A 21,146-nucleotide genomic window follows, 5' to 3' on the forward strand; every position below is an offset into this window, starting at 1 on the left:
ACACTGAACACGAATATGACGTCAGATGTTTGATAGGGCGCTATCCACAGCTTCCAGCACCTCCCCAAATAGGGTAACAGTTAAAAAAAAAATTTGGTCGTGTGACACATAAAATAGTATGTTTTTGGTGACACTGAACACGATTATGACGGCATGGTTTATTGTGATGAGACAAATCAAGAATACCACAACAATGTACAAAATATTACAGATACTAAATATTAAAATACCTAATACATAAACCTATATTATTACGAAGTCTAAAAATACCGTACACCCTAAATTTCGAGGAATCCTATTTGGTGATTGTGCATGTCGAATTCAGTGTAGTACTTGCGAAGAAAAACAGCTCCCAAAACCCATTCAGATGGAGATGGAGTATTCGTTTTAGCTAAACCGATTGTGACGTCGTCATACTGCATAATACATAACAGAAGTTATAAATTAATCAATAATAATGTAAGGTGCACCGGGGGAAGTCAGAATTTGGGGTAAGTTAGAAAAACTGCTCTAGCTCTTAGAGGCTTATATCTCCCGAAGCGCTACCCAGGGGTAACTTGAGGGTACTACCCCTACTTCATCAAAGAATAAAAATTTTCGCGACCCAGTTTCATTTTACAGGCTTTTGATTGGATCTTTTTTAGTTGCTGTTTTGAATTTGATTTCAAATTGTAACCAGTATTTTTCAAACTGCTTTTTACCTCAGAAGAAATGATCAGTAAAAGTGATACATATTATAGGTGAAAGTATTCCTAAAACAATAATGTAAAACCCCAAGTATTCAATTTTATTTAATTTTCAATCATTCAGTATTCCTAAAACAGTAATGTAAAACCCCAAGTATACCACTTATACCAAAAAGAACCAAAACCCTCATGCCAATTTTGCAGAAACGAACCCATAGCACATACTTTTCAACTGTCCCCAACTGAAAAAAAAACAGACTTACACTACAGATAAAAGAAAACCCACCTACTATCCCTGACGAACCCTCAGAAATACAAAAATTCATCTCCCTAGTAGAAAACATCGGCCTCACAAACCAAATCTAGCCCCCCCCCCTTACGGGTGTAATAATCTTGTAATTATAAACACCCCAAAAAAAAAAAATTTAATTATCAATCATTCATTATTTATATCGCTTGTTCTGACTTACTTACCCCCTAAATTAGTGCTATGGGGTAAGTCAGAAAAGTGAACATTGATAATCATGATTCGACTTCATCGATGTGTAATATGTAGAATGATATGTTTTCGAGGTCTTAGAATCTGAATCTAGAGTTTTTTTTTGTACGAGTGGAGGGTGAGGCGTGGGGAGAGGTGAATTACAAATTTTTCGTACATTATTGTGTAATATGTCAAATAATATGTTTTCGAGGTCGTAGAGTCCGAATGTGGAGTTATTATTTTTTTGTAGAAGTGGGGGATGAGGCGCGGGGAGAGGGAAAATTACAAAATTTTCCTACATTATTGTGTAATAATGTTGATTGATATGTTTTCGAAGTCGCAGAATCCGAATTCAGAGTCATTTTTTTGTACGAGTGGAGGGTGAGGCGTGGGGAGAGGGAATATTTCAAATTTTCCCTACATTATTGTGTAATATGTTGAATAATATGTTCTCGAGGTCGTAGAATTTGAATCCGGAGTCATTTTTTGTAGTGAAGGTGGAAGGTGAGTCGTAGGTTCGTATGGGTGGGGATTTCAAATTTTGCTTATATTATTATGGTGTAATACGTCGATTGGTGTTTTTGAGGTTGTAGAGTTTGAATCTGGAGTTCGTTTTTTGGTAGAATGAGGAAAGTAAAAAATTCCAAATTTGGTTTTTATTTATCTCAATGTTTTCTTATACCACTGATGTTCAATGTTGACAGTTTTTTATATAAAATCAGAATTCAGATTACAAGTACATTTTGTACTCTACAATGAATTGTCAGATGAATTGTTTTTCTGAAGTTACCACAAAGACAGCCAAAATGCCACTATGGAGGAATTAATAGGCAGGAGGGGGAGATTTCCACAACTCGCCATTTTCATACACATCCGTGTTTTCGAGCGGAAGGTATTTCAAATAATCATTAGTTAGCTCATTTCATTACTGCTCCACTTCCACGGGGCACAGTGGGCCACAACCCCTCCTCCCTAAATGGTGATACTTAAATAGCACTCGACCCTAAAAACTAGCTCAAGAATCAAGATTCGAATTCTGCGACCTTGAAAACATATCAATCGACATATTGCACATTAATATAGGCAAAATTTGAAATTTCCTCTCTCTCCCCTTGACTCACTTCCCACCCCTACAAAAAAAATAACTCCAGATTCGAATTCTACGACCTCGAGAACATATTATTCAACATATTACACAATAATGTAGGAAAAATTTGAAATTTTCCCACTCCCCACGCCTCACCTCCCTCTCCTACAAAAAAAATTACTCCAGATTTGAATTCTACGACCTCGAAAATAATATATTTCGACATATTACACAATAATGTAGGAAAAATTTGAAATTTTCCCACTCCCCACGCCTCACCTCCCACTCCTACAAAAAAATAACTCCAGATTCGGATTCTACGACCTCGAAAACATATTATTCGACATACTGCACATCGATGAGGGTCGAATCCTAATATCACCAATCAATTTTGTAGATATTCTGACTTACCCCAAAGCGAAGTAAGTCAGAACAAGTTACATTTTATTCCATTGTACGAAAGCTACTGTGACAATCGCGCTCAAATTTTTACAATAGGTAAAGAACCCTTATGGGAACCTACATAACAAATTTGAGCCATATTGGTTCATTAGGTAGTAAGAGAGTAACAGCTGATCAAAGTTGAAATAGCGAAAAACCGTTCTGACTTCCCCCGGGGCACCTTAGGTAAATATTTCAAGAATTTATGATGGAAAAAACTCTTCACTTACTTCTGTTATATAATCTTGTCCTGTGAGTACAAAATCGTCGCCACCCATCGTGAATGTTATGTTTGGCAGTTTGTGTAAGTTTGCTCTCGGGTCTTGTATCTGTAAACAAGTACTTTTCTATGAGAAAATCATTAATGAGGATTCCGATTCTAGACTCGTTATCTAACCGTTGAGAGGATTGACTGTATAGATCTTTTAATCGCATTAACTTGTTCCTCTGGCCCATGAATAAACGATGATCCTGTAGCAACTAGAGCTGTATTATTCGTGGCGATTATTTCAGTGGATCTTTTGCCGGCGTAATCACTCGTAATTGAAACTCTATTCAAATGAGAATGATAAATTTGAAGAATTGTATGAAATACTTTATGTAAGCTATATTAGGTGATAGATACCGACTTTTCTACGGGTATTGTCCATGAGAGGCCTTTGGAACTTTTTACTTCGTTCACAAACTTCATTTCTCCCTGGTTGTGGAACCAGTGATGGTATTTATCTGAACCGCATAACCATAACTCGCCACCATTTTCATCCGACTCGTTCCTAAAAGTTTAGAATGGTGGAATTATATATATACATAAATAATCATTTTTCCATCTTAAGTACGATGCTTGTTGTGGTACCTATAATATGTATGTATTGTCATGGAATTCTGAACCTACTTGGTTAAATAAAAAGAAAATCTACTGTTGAGCATTCCTCGTTCTTCGCAATATTTTGATATAATATTGAATGAATCCCTCTCTGAGTTGTAATTTAATCCCATGATCCCATCGTATGCTCTGTTCGCGATTTGCTCAGACATGTTCGTGGATTGAAGAAATCGTTGATTATTCACTTTGTAGCCATTTATCTGCAATAAAAATTTGAATGAGTAGGATAAAAATTAAGAAGTTTTTGGGTATTTTTCTCAATTTTTTTGAAATTGGCAAAAGTTATCTACCTTACTAGATAATAAATCGGTACCGCTGCGTTCGAAAATTATAATTGGTACAAAATATCAATTAGCCAAGATGAAATTTTCAAATCACGAATTTATTCAAATTTTTTTCATTTTTGCAATTACCCAAGGTAAATATTCTTTAGCCCTGAACAGTTTGAAAATGGGTCGAAATTACAAAAAAAAAAAAAAAAAAACCCTCACAGTTCACAGTCGCATGAGGTCAAAAAACTGAATTTTTTTTTTTGAAAAACTTATAGGTAATTTAAATATTTAAACACGATGTCCACGAGTTGAAATTCTGTAAAATTCTCAGTTTTAGCCCTTTTTATGTAGAATAACGTATCAAAAAATTGAAAAAAAATTTTTTCATTTCCGAGAAAAAAAATAACAATTTTGGCACTTATTGCAGACGTATGTATGTACTTGTACCATCAGAAACCTAAAAAATGATTTTTTTTGCATTTTTGAGATATTTTACCAGTGTGTAGACATAGAGGAACATGTGAAAAAAATCCCCCTCCCCCATTTTGAATCCATTTGATGAAAACATTTATACTCCAATGTAAAAAACTGCAAATCCCGAACTTGAAGAAAAAAATGAAGAAATCAATGGGTGGGGAGTTCAAATATTTTGAAAGGTGGTGATTTTTTCCCCAAAAGGTACTGAAAAAGTAGTAAAATAGTTGACACCCTGTAGAGAGGGGGGTGAGGTGATGCATCCTCATGTAAATGTAAGTACTTACTGAAATCGTATCACGAGACCAAAATCCGCTTACAGATCCTGAACCATACCATAAGGTAGACGATTCGTTCTCTTTTTCATATTTTTGGTACGTTTCTGAGGAGTTGTGATCATAATATCGAGTACGATTTTCTGTAATGAGATTGCGCATTTATAGGGTTTAGACGATCGTACAATATATAAAAAAATAATGTTTCGCATCATCACAGCTTACTTGGGCATGCCGGACTATCACAAAGAGTTGAATGGACCCACAACGAAGACGATCCTGTATCAAACTTAACATTCATCTGCACTGGTGGCGTTCCAATTGAAATAGCGCCGTAATATCCATTCTGAAAAATAATTCCGAGCTTGTGAATTTTTATTCGCTGCGATTTACATATTTTGCAGGTGGAGGACTTTTTCAAATTTTCACCGCGTTGCGCCGTGCTTTTATGTAATACCTACTTCATTTTTGTAGTATTTGAGAGGAATTTTATGTATTTTTGTTCCATTAATTAAATGTCTGCATCTGACGGTCGGGTTGGGTATCTGTTTTTGTTTTGGATAAATTCTCCATCGATAACTGGAAAAAGTGAGGATTGGAATTACTTATCTATCAATTGGTGAGAAGCAGTGTTGCGACGATCGATGTAGCGTAAAAATAAAGAGCGAGATCACCGAACTCCCAAAAACTTGATTAAGGTAGAGTGGGGTAATTGCAAAAACGGGGTAATTGCAAAATTGTCACCTCATGCTAAAAAATATCAATTTTCTGGTTGTGCCAACTAGGGGGTGTCGAAGCAACAACCTTTACCGACATATTCACTTGGTCACAACTCGCCGGGTTCAACTTGTCGCTCCGTAGCAAACACTTTCATCAATGCATGTTAAAATCACTCATAAGTAAAGTGAGAGGTGTTTTTTAAAAAAATGCAAGTGAAATAGAAAAAACTGGCGATTTATCTGGAATTTTCACGATTTAGGGTCATGAAGGATTAAAGTTTAAGGTAAGATATCGGAATTTGAAATTTTTTTTTTATTTTGGCCGTAAATTGCGTTTTTGCAATCACCCCAGAAAAAATCGACTCGGGGTAATTGCAAAAACGATTTTTTTTTTTCATTTTTGCACTTACCACAAATATTTTTTTGCCCTAAATAACTTGAAAATGGTTCAAAATTACAAAAAAAAAAATAAACTTCCACGGTCACATGATGAGTTACACGTTAGAGAAGTGATTAACAGTTTTACTGAATTTCAAAATTACTGCTCCTATTTAACGTTTTACTAATATATTTGACGAAAAATGTACTTCTATGACAAGTTTTTTACATAAAAAACATCAGAAATGATCAATAGTTGATTTTTTGTTAATTTTAGCGAGTTTTATAAAAAATAATTTTTCAACATTTTTTCACTCCCCTGAAAATTTTTTTGGGAAGTGGAAAAGTTATCGAATTTTTCACCGAATCAAGACCACGAATACATCAAAAGTTAGCAAATGACACGTACAATACAGTCAGTGTGTTGAAAATGCAAAAAAATAAAAAAAATAAAAAAAAAATATTTTCCATTTTTGCATTTACCCTAACATGGGGTAAATGCAAAAGTCCATTTTCAAATTTTCAAATTGCAATTTTCCCCACGATTTGTAGACCAAATTGTACCAAAATTTTACCATTGATAGAGAACCCCCTGAAGTACATACATATATGTGGTACAAATTTCAGCTTCATCCGTGCAATAGTCTTCTCACAGCGCCCTCTCAAAGTGTCACTAATCAAAAAGTGCTTTGCAATTACCCCACTCTACCTTACTATAAAAGTTTTCTGATCAGAAAAACTAAATCATACTCGTATAATATCACTTCAACACTTTCGAAAACGCACAAACCGATGTATTGTGTGACTTTTTTTTTTTAGCATCAACTTCAATAGAGTGCTTGAAAGGGGTCCAGTAAAAAAAAAAAAATTGATAACGCTGGCTTACCCAATATATTCCGTAGTACAAATAATACTCGTTTTAAGTTCTGCGTCGTACGTCTTTATGAAAAATATAGCCAATATAACCAGTAAATATAATAGCTTCATCATCGATTAATTTTTTGAAATTCGTCAGACACTTGGAGATACAAATGTACTCGTACTTATACTGACTATCTTGATTTTTAAATTCAGTTTTCAAACTGTCGTACATAACGGTGCTGCGGGGCTCGTGCGTTCGCGTTGCGATTCCGTTACTTTTGCGAATCAAGCCTTTACTTGTCCTTCCAGTGTTCCTGTTCTTCCTTCGTTTCTCTTTCTCTTCTCCTCCTCTCACGACGTACAAAAATAGCGGTACATTGTACATTATATTATAACCTTTTCAAGAAACGATCAAACGAAACGATGTATTTTTTCAATGATCTAAATGAGAAACCACGGTACTTTAAGCGACGGTGGAATTTGGTTGTAAAACAGGCATACACAGTTAACCCTTAAAAGCACGCTCCTAGGAAAAAGTTGTGAAAATTTTTTTTTTGTGATAAACTGTGTTCCATGAGTCTAAGGAACACCAAAAAACCCCCAAAAAAATTTTCGAGCCCATAGGGCAGATTTTATGGAATGTACACTATAGTGTACACTGCGCACGATGCTGAAACTTACTATTGAAGAGTTGTGTACACTAAAGTGTACATTGCGAACGTTGGTATGCGCTATTCAGTTCACAAAAACCTGTTTATTTCATATTTTTCTCCTGAAATACGTACGTACGGCATGTGGTATGGTATATGAGTACATATAAAGTGAAGTTGGTGGCGCGACGAAATGATCAATTAGGGGGGGGGGGGTCTGAAATTTTGTCAACTTTCTAGTTTCATCAAACACCCCTCCCCCTACCACACCCCTCCACAGATTTTTCCAGCCGATTGGTCAGGTGTGGTTTTAATAAATTTTTTAAGGAAAGTTGGAAGTTAATTTTTATACTCGTATTGTATTCTTGAAAATTTTTGAAAATTTGCACAGTAGAATGAATATTTGTTGTCGCTTCTCTCGGTCAAAAACTGTGAAAAATTTATTAGGTACTCGAAGTACAAAATAACATCATTGAATGCAAATTTGATTTTCATGGCTTCAAATTTTTAGTTTACAGGAAATTATAACATTAAAAAAAATAAGAATAAGACCCGAGCCAGACAACGGCAAAAGCTCTCAAAAATTCACGATTCTTCAGTTTTTAGGACAGCATTTCATGTTTTCAAAAAGAACCAATTTTGGTGAAAATTGAAAATTGTTTACGAATTTTAGATGAAAAATAGGACCTTTTTTTTAGTATTTTAGAAAAAGTTAGAAACTATGGCAGTTTTGAATGGAATGAAGAGACTTTATTTTGGGAAATTTCAGTAAAACAATATTATTTTTGATATTGTGAGAAGTCAATTTTTCTACTGTTGAACCTTGGTCTGCGAATCAAATTTATAATTCAAAAAGTAAAAACTCAGGGTTTTTGAAAATTATTCTTTGATTTTTCCAACTTACACAAATTTTTCCCAACTTTTTCTAATTCACTCAATTACTGCTCCCCCTCTTTGGCAGGCCTCTGATAATTTCATCTTCTAATTCATCCGAAGACAAATTTTCTATGTTGGATTCTCATGGTAAAATAAATGCCAAATCCCATTTTCTTTTCAAATTTTTGAGCTAAAGCAGTTCTTGGGATTTCCTAAGTTCTACTCTACTTGACACTACTCACTATCAGAATATCAAAATACAACTCGTAAATAATCTAGATTGGTTCTCTTCAAAAATACGCAGTCTATAGCTATCAAATGTCCTATGAGTAGATACTGACCGCGTCATTTTTTTCCAAATGGGATAAAAATAACTGTTTCTTTAAGAATTCGGCTCTCTACTCATTCTATTCCAAACATGGGGTAATAAAATTGGTTTTATTGTTCACAAATACTAGCGCCAGAGTCGTAGACGAACGTGACAAATACAATGTACAACAGATTTCAAGGATACCATCGTGCGCGGTGTACACTATAATGCACATTCAATTCCGGTTGTAATATACTCTGTCATTCGCAACGTACACTATAGTGTACATCAACTTTCAGCTTCAATTATGAAAAGCTGGAGTGATCAAATAAAAAGTTGACTTCTTCCTAGTAAATAGGAGACCTTTCTTTAATAAATCCACACTTTGAAAAATTTCAGAAGTTTTTCTCATTTTGTCAGATTATAATTTAAAAATGTCTATTTTGATGCAATAGAAAAAACTGAAACACACAAACTTTGAACTTGCATAAAAAGTTTATATTTCAAAAAAATGGTTTGAAATTTCAATTCTAGGCGTGGAAAGGTTTGTAATAATTATTAGTGAAATGAAAATTCGAAACCGGCCCATAGAAAAAATTACAAAAATTCCCAAAGTGTGTGTACACTATAGTGTACGTTGCGACGTTTAGGGTTAAGTAGTCTACTATCTATTCACGAGGCAAAAAGTTTTCACTTACCGGGATTTTGTTGGTGAAAAAAAGTTTATTTGGCATTACGTCAGTACCGCTTCATCATTTACGAGAATGTCAACATTTTTTTTTTGAATTGCACGGGGGTATTTTTTGATCTAGTTGGGGGACAAAAAATTTGACCGAGAATGGATAAGCTGGTATCTTGGGATGCTGAGAATAGAAAATTTTCTATCGGCGTCCTGCGCAATCAAAAGTTATTCAAACCTAACCGCAATTTTCGCAGATTTGTTGAGGTTTTTCCGTTCTTGATGGTGTTGCATACTCAGAGGGAATAATTTTTGTGTTCCAACATATGACTTGCACGAAATTTTTTAAGCCTTACAAAGGTAGATAGAAAGAGCAGGCAAAAATTGATGATCTGACAAAATTTTAAGTGCTTAAGTGTCTTTTTCGATTTTTGGCGAATTTCTGAAAATCAAATTTGGGCCAAAAATGAGAGAAAAAATCAAGATCTTACCAAATTGACTTGAAAAACTGAAATTTGGGACGTACCATCGTTTTGACCTGCCAAATCGATTGGAAACTGTTTCGGACCGTTTAGAGTTGTTCTGGAACCTCTAGCAGATTTTTGAAACCTTAAAATTCCCACAAAATTTCATCAATGGAGTTAGTCCGGCATATGACAATAGGAATACTCGCACCCCCCCCCCCCGCCGATCCTCCGGGACAACTTTTTTCTTAATGGGGACATCCTAAGGAACATTTTAAAGCAAACTTGCCCAAAAAAAAGTTGGCTTCACTTACAAAATGGCGGCCATTTTGATTGACAGGTCAGCCGAAATAGCAGATTTTGCGTTTCAACATAGGACTTGCACGAAATTTTTCAAACCTTACAAAAGTAGATCGAAAGATCATGCAAAAATCTATCACCTGTCAAAATTTCAAGTGCTAAAGTGCGTTTTTTGATTTTTGGTGAATTTTTGAAAATCCAATTTAGGCTAAAAATGAGGGAAAAATTCAAAATTTTACCAAATTGACCAAGTAAGCTGAAAGTTGGGATATACCCTATTTTCGACATGCCAAATCGATTGGAAACGATTTCAACCAGTTTTGAGCAGTTCTGGAGCCTCCAGCAGATTTTTGAAACTCGAAATTCCCACAAAATTCCATCAAATTGGAGTTGTAAAGCTGAAATTTATTCTAAAAACTAATTTAAATACGCTACGAAGTACTGCAGGTGAATTTCAAGTCGTTTTGGAGCCTCCAGCGATTTTTCGAAAATTCCTGAAGCCTCCAGCAGATTTTTGAAACTTTGAATTTTTACAAAATTTCATCAAATGGAGATGGAAATATGAAATTTACTCTGCATTTCCAATTTTGAACCCTCTGAAGACTTCAGGTGGGTTCAAGTCATTTTAGAGCCTCCGGCGACTTTTTTGAAAATTGCCGGAGCCTTCAGTAGATTTTTGAAACTTGAAATTCCCGCAACATTAATTTATCAAATGGAGTTAACAAGCTGAAATTTACTTCGCAGACTACATGGTGGTTTCAAATAGTTTTGAAGCTTCCAGCTACTTTTAGGAAATTTCAATTTTCCAAAAAAACGCCATACAACCTTTCAAAAAGTAGCTGAAGGCTCCAAAACGACTCCACCAGCAGTCCACTTCGTAGCGTATTGAGCTTAGTTTGCAGAATAAATTTCGACTATCCATCTCAGTTTGATGAAATTTTGAGGAAATTTCAAGTTTCAAAAATCTACTGGAGGCTCCAGTAATTTTCAAAAAAGTCGTTGGAGGCTCTAAAATGACTTGAACCCACCTGACGTCGTCTTCAGAGGGTGTTAAAATTGGAGTGTAGAGTAAATTTCAGTTTTCCTTCTCCATTTGATGAAATTTTGCGAAAATTCGAAGTTTCAAACTCCTGCTGGATGCTTCAGGAATTTTCAAAAAGTCGCTGGAGGCTCTAAAACGACTTGAAATTCACCTACAGTACATTGTTTTTTTCATTTTTCATCAACATGGGTATAAATATGGACCCCTAAATTTTTTTCCATCTAATATAGAATACCGAGAAAAGAAGACAAGTCCAAAGCATCGAAAAACATCTTTAAATAAATTTTTGTACAATTTTCTGAAATTTTTATTCATTTTTTGAGGGGGTCCATGTTTGTACCCGAGTCCATATTTGTACCATTTTATGTCACTTTTCTAAATTTCAAATTTCTCCGTGAGTTTTCAACAAAAAAATTTTTTTACACAATTGTACTAGAGTCTTTGGCCTTTTGAATGGTATATTCGAATAAAAATTTTGATAATTTTTTCTATTCTTTGAAGCCAAAAAGCTAGCTGGGGTCCATATTTGTACCTTCTCCTCTATAAAACCGATTTAAAAAAATTGAAAGTTTGCGAAAAAATGTGATTTTTTTAATTTAAAACATGAAAAAAGTTTTGATTGGTGAAGTTGACCCTTTTGACCCCTATTTTTATGTATCCGTTGAACAAGTTGAGAAAACTTTTCACTCGATAAAATATAAACTCATCACAAAATTATCAAAATTCGAAAAAATTCAAAAAATAAACCTATTTCTATTTATTTTTTGCTATGAGTGTGATTTTTATCAACTTTTTCAATGAAATACTTCAGAAAGAGGTCAAAATAAGACAACCGAATAAATTTAAACTTTTTTTGATGTTTGGAATTGAAAATTGAATGTTTTCGAATTTTGATTTTTTTTGTGATGAGTTTTCTCAACTTTTTCAACGGAGGTTCATAATGCGAAGTACCTTACTATTGTACTCTAGAAAAATTCGTTTAAATAATTATCAAAATAAATGATCAAGTACTCATGGTTTATTGTGATGAGACAAAACAAGGATATGGTTTTCAGAACGACTACCACACCAATGTATAAAAGATTACAAATAAATAATATGTATCTAATATGTACATTAACCTATAAATTACAAAGTCTAAAAATACCTTACATCCTAAATTATTCACTAGAATCGATTCAAGATTTATTGTGTACTATTAGAAGATACTTTTCAACGAAGTGATTGACAACTGAAGCGATTGGAAAATATATTCATTCAAGTCTGCACGCTTTTGGCTAATCCTATTCGACGTCTCTCCATATCGAACACCGAATAGTAGTTCCGGAGAAAAACTTCTCCTAAAACCCATTCATCGGAAAATGGCGTATCCGTTTCAGTTATACCGAGCATGACCGTGTGCTGCATAATACATAATAGAAGTTTACCTATAAATTAATCGAGTAGATTTCTAAAGAAATTATGATGGCAAAAATCTTCACTTACCCCTAATCGTACCATATAATCTGGTCCTGTGATTACATAATCTTCGCCGCCAATCCTAAACGTTACGTTTGGCAGCCTGTGCAGGTTTGAGAGAAAGTCGTCGATCGAGAAGAATGGCTCCAATTGTCTGAAAAATGCATTGAAGTGGTCTTTTTTCCCATGAACCGACGACGTACCGGTGTCAACAATGGCTGCAATATTCGCGGCGATGATTTCTGTGGATTTTTTACCGCCGTAATCACTCGTAACTGAAATTCTGATCAAATAGGAATGAAAAACGTTAATGATCGTATACAATGCTACATATATATGCAAGGTTATTACATGAATACCTACTTCTCAATCGGTATGGTCCATGAGTGGCCGAGGGAACTTTCCACTTCACTTATATAATTTAGTTTTCCTTGGTACTTGGATCTATCTGAACCGCATAGCATTAACTCGCCACCTTTCATTTCCGTAACATTCCTAAAAGTTTAAAATGATGGAAATGTTCCATCTTAAGTACAATGATTGTTGTGGTAGGTATAATAATTATGTATTGTGTGAAATTCTGAACATACTTGGTTAAATAAAATGAGAATGTACTGTCGTTCATTCCTTTTAGTTCACAAAATTTTGATATTATGTTGACAGAATCCCTTTCTGGTTTGTAATTTAATCCCATGAACCCATCGTTTGTTCTACTCCCGATTTTCTCTTCCATGGAGTAGGCTGAGAGGAAGCTTTGATTTTTCACTTGGACGCCTTCTATCTGCAGAAAAAAGTTGAATGAGAATTGAGAATGACGAAAATAAAGTTTTGGGATATTTTTCTCAATTTTTTGGAATTGGCAAAAATTAAGAATGATATCTATCAATACTCTGGCATAATTAATGCAAAATATTAATTAGTGAAGATGAAATTTTCAAAACACAGAAGTCGTCAATCGATGACGAATGACCCAAACCGGACATTTTTCCGATTTTTTTTGGCAAAGCCGCCGTGGGGCTACAAAGTTCTCCAAAATGGCCGAAAATGGAAAATTTCAGTTGCAAATTGCACCGGTTGCATGTGGTATCGAATTTTGAACTTTTTTTCAAATTGTAGTATGTAGTACTTTGAGAGGGTAATCGACGAATGATGTCAAAATCAGTGTTTCCAATTTAAAAAACCTAAAGAACTCGATTTAAAAACTTATAATTTAAATATAACCAAGATGTCCAAGAGTAAAAATTCTGAAAAAATTCTCAGTTTTAGCCCTTTTCATGTAGAATGACACATCAAAAAATTGGACTGGCAGTTTTTTTCATTTTGGAGAAAAAAAAATTACAAGCTTGTCACTTATTGAAAAAATGCTATCAGAAACCTAAAAAACGAAAATTTTTACATTTGTGAGATATTTCACCAATGTGTAAAAGAACATTTGAAAAGATTTCCCTCCCTCGCAATTTGTCAACGAATTGACGAGAAATGCCATTTTTCGTGCTATAATTTTAAGAGTGAAACATATTGAAAAAATGTTACCGCTGTTTTAAACAAAAGCAGAAACCTAAAAAATGAATATTTTTGCATTTTAAAAATATTACACTAATTTGTGGATGGGCATGTGAAAAATCCCCCCTTCCCCTAATTTGTCAGTGAATTTACGAGAAATACAATTTTCCTGGCTATTTAAACAAATGAAAAGAACACCATTTTCATAAATCTCTTTATTAAGGGTGAAACCGGGTCAAGTGGAACGATTTTCACTGGACCCCTGCTTCAACTTTGAGACCCCCTTAAATATTTTGTTGTGTAGTCCCATCTTTTGGTTACAAAATGACTCCTCATTTTTCAAAGGTCCAGAAACTTGAGCTCCAGTGCAAGCTTTCTACAGTGAAAAATAATGTAGACAGGAAGATCCGAAATTAGCATTTTGAGGCAATTTTTTAAATTACAAATGTTCATGTCAAGAGATAACTATTGAACCATGGAGAGGCAGTAGCCTTGTCAACGGAAATTTCAGCATGAAAATTCATAATCAATTCGTTGACAAATTGCGAGGGAGGGAAATTTTTCCGAATGTTCGTCTACATTGCATATTGGTAAAATATCTCACAAATGCAAAAATTTTCGTTTTTTAGGTTTCTGATAGTATTTTTGCAATAAGTGCCAAGCTTGTAATTTTTTTTTCTCAAAAGTGGAAAAAAATGCCAGTCCAATTTTTTGATGTGTCATTCTACATAAAAAGGGCTAAAACTGAGAATTTTTTCAGAATTTTTACTCTTGGACATCTTGGTTATATTTAAATTATAAGTTTTTAAATCGAGTTCTTTAGGTTTTCTAAATTGGCAACACTGATTTTGACATCATTCGTCGATTACCCTCTCAAAGTACATACTACTACAATTTGAAAAAAAGTTCAAAATTCGATACCACGTACAACCGGAGCAATTAGCAACTGAAATTTTCTATTTTCGGCCATTTTGGAAAACTTTAGAGCCCCACAGCTTCGTCAAAAAAAATCGGAAAATGTCTGGATTGCGTCATTCGTCATCGTTTGATGACTTCTTAGCATGATTTGATTTTGAAACAAATCGAAGACCCCTCTTGTAAAAATTCGCCGATTTGGCGTGGAATGGGCCAGCAGAAATCGATGCAGAATCGCAAATACAATACTATCATTTAGAACTGGTTCATTTTTCCCTTAAAAAATCGGGTAAAAATTAGAGCGAAAAAACCTAAATTTTTTTGAAAATGACCCTTCTTACAAGGCTTATATCTCTCCTCCAGGAGCGTACCTCTGATGCTGAAAAAAAGTTTTTTGAGTAACTTTCAACTCATAATGAAGATTTCTGCTGGAATTGGTCAAAACCCGAAAACTTTTTATGGAGGGGATAAGTGATCCACCCATACGTAAAATGTGTTGTACTTACTGTAATTATGTCACTAGACCAAGACCCGATTAGCGTTCCTAAAGGACCCGTGATAATGGATTCAGCAGATTCTCCATACTTTTGGAACGTTTTTGAGGAAAAACGATCATATCGATTATGCTTTTCTGTAATTAAATTGCGTTAGTTGATAGTACGTATAAAAATAATGTTTTGCATAATCACAGCTTACGTGGATGACATTCCGCATGATTACAAAGACTTGAATGGACCCATAGGTGATGCCATCCTGTACCAAACATAATTTTCATCTTCTGAGGTGGCGTTCCAATTGAAATATTTCCATAATATCCAAGCTGAAAAATAATTTAAAGATTGTAAATTTTTTATCGCTGCGATTTATTTTAGAGGCGAAGGATTTTTCAAATTTTCCTCGCGATGTTTGTTCTTACTTCAGATCTGTAGCTACTGAGCGGAATGTGGATTTCGGTTAATCCATTGCTCGATCTGAATGCGACTGTTGAGTTCACTTCTTCTTCTTTCGTTGGAGAAATTCTTGTCAGCGGGATCCTAGATAATATGAAAATTTGAATTATTCATCTATGTACTATTTGCTGAGAAGCATGAGACGAGTTGTCGCGAAAAAATAAAGAGGGGGATCATCGAACTCACAGAAACTCGATGGCTAGAAGTAGAAGTTGGCCGATCAAAAATATGAGATCATATGATTCAGCCGCCCTAGTTCATTTTTCGATTTTTGGCGAATTTTTGAAAATTCAAAATTGACTGTTTTTGGCGATTTGTGCCTTTTAAAAAAAAGTACGTACTTGATCAATAAAAATGGTCAAAATAAGTCCCAAAACTAATATTAATTACCCAAATCCAAATTTCACAAATTCCAGCCATTCGGGAGCCTCCAGCACGATTTTTCAATTTCTCCAGAATTTTGAATTTGCTCCAGAAGGCGTGAATATGAAGTTGGACAGCTAAAAATCGAGTTGTACGTAGGTATGTTACACTCGACCTGTTTAACGAGTTTATCCACGTTTGAGCCGATTTTGAGAGTGACACCTCAAAAGTGGTTTTTTGAGGTGTCACTCTCGCTCCAAAACGGCTAGAAATGGTAGAATTTGCGCTTCGGGGGTTAGTTCTTGAAGAAATACAGCGATTCGCGCAAATTTTAAAAATTTTCTCACAAACGATTATCTGTTGATTTTTTAGGTTTTTCAAATTTTGAAAAAAGCTGGTCAAAAAACCACTCTTGAGGTGTCACTCCCAAAATCGGCTCAAATGTAGATTAACTCGTTAAACAGGTCGAGTATAATACACAACTCGATTTTTTGCTGCCCAACTGCATATTCACGCCTTCTGGAGCAGATTCAAAATTCTGGAGAAATTGAAAAATCGTGCTGGAGGCTCCAGAATGGGTGGAAATTGTGAAATTTGGATTAGGGGGATTAGTTTTGGAAAAAATACAGCGATTCGCGCAAAAATCAAAAAAATTTTCACAAACGGTCATCTTTTGATTTTTTAATTTTGAAAATAGCTGGTCAAAAATCACTCTTGAGGTGTGACTCCTAAAATCGGCTCAAATGTAGATAAACTTCTTATACATGTCGAGTATAATACACAACTCGATTTCTAGCTGCCCAACTGCGTATTCACACCTTCTGTAGCAAATTCAAAATTCTGGAGAAATTGAAAAATCGTGCTGGAGGCTCCAGAATGGCTGGAAATTGTGAAATTTGGATTTGGGGGGTTAGTTTTGGACAAAATACAGCGATTCGCGTGAATTTCGAAAATTTCCACACAAACGGGAAACTTTGGATTTTTTGGATTTTTTAATTTTAAAAAAAGCTGGTCAAAAAGCAACTTTTGAGGTGTCACTCTCAAAATCGGCTCAAATTTAGATAAACTCGTTAAACAGGTCGAGTATAATACACAACTCGATTTTTAGATGCCCAACTGCATATTCACGCCTTCTGGAGCAAATTCAAAATTCTGGAGAAATTGAAAAATCGCGCTGGAGGCTCCAGAATGGTTGGAAATTGTGAAATTTGGATTTGGGTAATTAATATTAGTTTTGGGACTTATTTTGATCATTTTTATTGATCAAGTACGTATTTTTTTTTTAAAAAAAGCATAAATCGCCAAAAACAGTCAATTTTGAATTTTCAAAAATTCGCCAAAAATCGAAAAATGAACTTAGGCAGCTGAAAATTGGGTTTTGGGGGTTTTAAACTATGCTCTTTCCAAAAAACGCGGTCTCGTTCAAATCGGACTGTGACACCTCAAGAGGTTCCCTTGTCTGACTAGATTTTTTTGAAAATTTGAAAAAACCTAAATTTGATCTACGTCTTTTAGAGGGGTGAAATTTCGCACAGCTGTGCTTGAGGATCTGAACTGACGACTTGATTTTTTTTCGACCTAAAAATTCAAATTTTACCCCTCCATCACTTCGACTTTCAAGTCAGAAAAATTCTCAAATTTGCAAAACTTTCATAATTAAAAAAAACTTGGGATACATGACACCCCCTCCCCCCAGGAGCCACTTTGAGTAGAAATTTTTCTGCGATGTTCACCTTCACCCCAGGCGGTTTTTCCAGTATTATGATGAAAAAAGACGACGATACCGAAATTCACTCATGATCAAATTTTTCCCGTTTTGACTCAATTTTTGGGGCTTAGTTTCCCTCCTCCCCCTCATTTCTTGCGCATCCAAAATGCATCGTAATTAAGCAAGTACACATACTAATATACTATACATACATGGAATTTACAAGTAGAAAATTTTTTTCGAATTACTGATAATTCTGAAAAAAATGCACCGTGTTTCACTACGTATCTATAGTATACAGCTACAAGCAAAAAAAGTTCATCAGGCTCTCATTCGGCCCCAATTACTCCTAGGAAGCTAATTTTTTTTTAATAGAAAGCCCTCGTCGAGTACTTGATTGGATAAAAAGTAAACCACAGATTTGGAAAAGAAATGAATACCTCATTTTCGAAAAGAGACGAGAGATAATTTTTCCTCTACGTATATGAACGAAACTCATTTTTTAAAGGAATTTCTCAGCTCTGCTAACTGAAATGAACCATTTTAGGTGTTAAAAGCGATTAAATTCGAAAAAAAAAACAGAAAAATCGGGCAAGTAAGTACCTACATAGGTACAATTAGGTATACATATAAAAGAGGCAACCTACATATAATCTTAATAAATTAATGGTGAAAAGCCCTATTTTAGAGAGGTGAGGGGTTAGAGGGTTACTAATGACAGCACAAACCAGCATCAAACGAAGCACAATAGATAGGCTACATCCATTTTTCTCTTTTCCGCAACTTTCGTCTAACGCCTTTTTTAAAATTTATGTCTACGCCCCCACACACAAATAACCCCTCGATACCACAGGAAGGGGAGCAGCACAAACGTATAGCACAAACGAATTGCATCAAAAAAAAAAAAAAAATAATAACGCTGACTCACCTGATGCCATTTTCTTCCGGAGCAGTAACATGCCTAGCGTGGTACGTCTCTATCAAAAATATACACTGTAAAGACGCGTATGTTACGAGTAACTTCATCATCGCGATTAATTTTTTACACTAACGTAAGTCAAACAGTATAAGACACAAATGTATACTGACTATGTTGATTCGTTAATTCACTTTTAAAAACTCTCGTATATATAACGGGATTATAAATGAAAATGATAGTGCAATTTGTTTGTAAAACAAGCGTAATACGTGCATAGATACCTAGGTACCTACGTGAAAAAATGAAAATGACGTGAGGTTGGACGAAAACAAATGGAAAAAAATAAACAATCTATTTGGGTTAAATTAGACGATTATCGCGTATTTACGATAACGATTTTGGATCTCGAATTTTTCATACTATTCAAGTATTCAGCCTTGACATACCTATCTACGTATTAGTAGGTAATAAGGTGCAGTTATTGAAGCATCTTCAACTTTGATTTTGATCGCCTTCAATTCTACTTACCCATCTCCTTACTAATTCATTAAAAAATCCAGATGTGTATTAATTTTTCTGTTTTACTATTCTTGACTTATTTTGAGACTTATCTATTTGAATTTTGTTTCAGAACATGGAGCCCACAAAGTCAATAAGTGAAATTCTGCGATGAAAAAGCCATTGATGCTGGAATACGTGTGTCGGTAAGTTATTTGCGTATATTAATGATATTTTCATTATTTTTGTTGATTCTCAACCGTTGATTAATTCAATTCTAAGCATCGAGTTAGACCATATCAACGAGCTGAATTGATACTTTCTTTGAGGAGGAAAATTTACCCCCATTTTTTGAACAAATTATACTCGTTTGACACATCATTCTATTTATTGTGGAAAGGCAGCGCATTCCTGAGTAAAATAGGTGAAATTTCCCTGTCTTCGAATTTTTTAAATTTTGATGAAAAAAAAATGTTGAAGTCAAAAACATTTGAAAAATGAATCTGGAAATTCGATATATCGAATAGTATGTTTTCGAGGTCGCTGAATACGAATATGAACTTGTTTTCGGGTTCCAGCCCCACAAAGCCCCTCTGTGCCCCCAAAAAAGGGGTCAAAGTTTTGAAAAATCGTGAAAAGTCGAGTTATACATCGAATGGTATGTTTATGAGGTCGCTGAGTACAAATATGAACTTATTTTTTGAGTCTAATTCCTCAATGTCCTTCTATGCCTCAAAAAATGGGCCAAAATTTTAAAAAATGGTGAAAATAAGTCGACTGATGTATCAAATGGTATGTTTTCGATTTCGAGGTCGCTGATTACGAATATGAATGTATGTTTTGGGACCAACCCCGCGAAGCTCATAACTGCCCCAAAGAAGGGCCAAAATTTTGAAAAATTGTGAAAAGTTGTGTGATATATCAAGTGGTATGTTTTCGAGATTTTATTTTGAAATATTTGACCAATTCATGACTATTTCAAGCAAAAAAAAAACATTACTAATAGGTAATTATGTAATTAACTTTTTGGAAATTTCAATTGATTCGAAGTTTTTTCGTTCTTTATTATGAAAGACTAAGTTTTTTTTTCAAGTGATTTCTTGATTAGTAGATAGGTAAATGATAAGTATCTTTTACCAGGTCTTGAGACTATTTTTTTTTTTTTTTTCGGAAAGGAGATGGAATCTTATAAAGAAATTATGTATCCTTAAAAAAATAATTCCAGTGGCGCAGTATCTTGGCAAAATTTAAAAATATAATCGTTTTGATGATTGTACATCTTATTTCGATGAAATTCGACAAAATGGTAAAAATCCTACCTCTCCCCTTCCCCCTTCAAAAGTAACTCCAATCAGCGTTTTTGAGATGAAATTTTCAGAATTTTCTCTAAAATAATGGTGTAAATCTTTAGAGAAAAAGATCACACTGCATTTTGTCGTCAACTTTTTTGGAGAAAAGAACCATTGTGCTTTGGATTCTGAACGTTTTTGTTCAGCGATCTTGAAAACATACTAGGGTTTTCGATGTAGGTACATATTATATTACACGATTTTCGGCGACTTTTCAAAATGTTATCCTATTTGGAGGGCGTATGGGGGCTTTGAGCGATCGTAAGCAGAAAAAAGTTCATATTCGGGTTCAGCTAGCGATCTTAAAAACATACCATTAGGTATATCACTCAATTTTTTCGTGATTTTTCGAAATTTTGGCCCTCTTTTTGGGGCACAGCAGGGCATTGAGAGGTTGGATCCAAAAAATAAGTTTATATTCGTACTCAGCGACCTCAAAAACATACCATTCGATATATCACTCGACTTTTCACGATTTTTCAAAATTTTGAACCCCTTTTTGGGGCACAGAGGGGATTTGAGAGGCTGGACCCAGAAAATAAGTTCATATTCGTACTCAGCGACCTCAAAAACATACCATTCGATATATCACTCGACTTTTCACG

At 34.6% G+C, this 21,146-nt stretch overlaps 2 protein-coding genes and 1 long non-coding RNA gene across 3 annotated transcripts in view; 1 reads left to right on the top strand and 2 right to left on the bottom strand.

Annotated features, from left to right (window-relative positions):
* Positions 1-138: 138 nt before the first annotated feature.
* On the bottom strand, positions 139-6,837 carry LOC135835631 (lysosomal aspartic protease-like). The gene is made up of 9 exons (XM_065349987.1): positions 6,583-6,837; positions 5,061-5,178; positions 4,825-4,945; positions 4,612-4,742; positions 3,588-3,778; positions 3,325-3,468; positions 3,093-3,246; positions 2,926-3,024; positions 139-416 (listed from the first exon to the last, which is right to left on the bottom strand). The coding sequence occupies exons 1-9, from the start codon at positions 6,684-6,686 to the stop codon at positions 279-281; spliced, it is 1,200 nt and encodes a 399-aa protein (XP_065206059.1). The 5' UTR covers positions 6,687-6,837; the 3' UTR covers positions 139-278.
* A 5,041-nt stretch (positions 6,838-11,878) lies between these two features.
* LOC135835676 (uncharacterized) lies at positions 11,879-18,898 on the bottom strand. Its single transcript, XM_065350058.1, has 8 exons — positions 18,704-18,898; positions 15,671-15,788; positions 15,451-15,574; positions 15,261-15,385; positions 12,927-13,117; positions 12,700-12,831; positions 12,364-12,619; positions 11,879-12,279 (listed from the first exon to the last, which is right to left on the bottom strand). Exons 1-8 carry the CDS (start codon positions 18,802-18,804, stop codon positions 12,136-12,138), a joined length of 1,191 nt encoding a protein of 396 aa, XP_065206130.1. The 5' UTR covers positions 18,805-18,898; the 3' UTR covers positions 11,879-12,135.
* A 359-nt stretch (positions 18,899-19,257) lies between these two features.
* Positions 19,258-21,146, top strand: part of LOC135835928 (uncharacterized) — a 174,679-nt gene continuing 172,790 nt past the window's right edge. Inside the window, exon 1 of the long non-coding RNA XR_010556975.1 lies at positions 19,258-19,398. This is a non-coding gene — a long non-coding RNA (uncharacterized LOC135835928). The remainder of the gene's footprint in view (positions 19,399-21,146) is intronic.

Source organism: Planococcus citri, chromosome 1 (assembly GCF_950023065.1).
Source record: "Planococcus citri chromosome 1, ihPlaCitr1.1, whole genome shotgun sequence".
NCBI classification, from domain to species: domain Eukaryota; kingdom Metazoa; phylum Arthropoda; class Insecta; order Hemiptera; family Pseudococcidae; genus Planococcus; species Planococcus citri.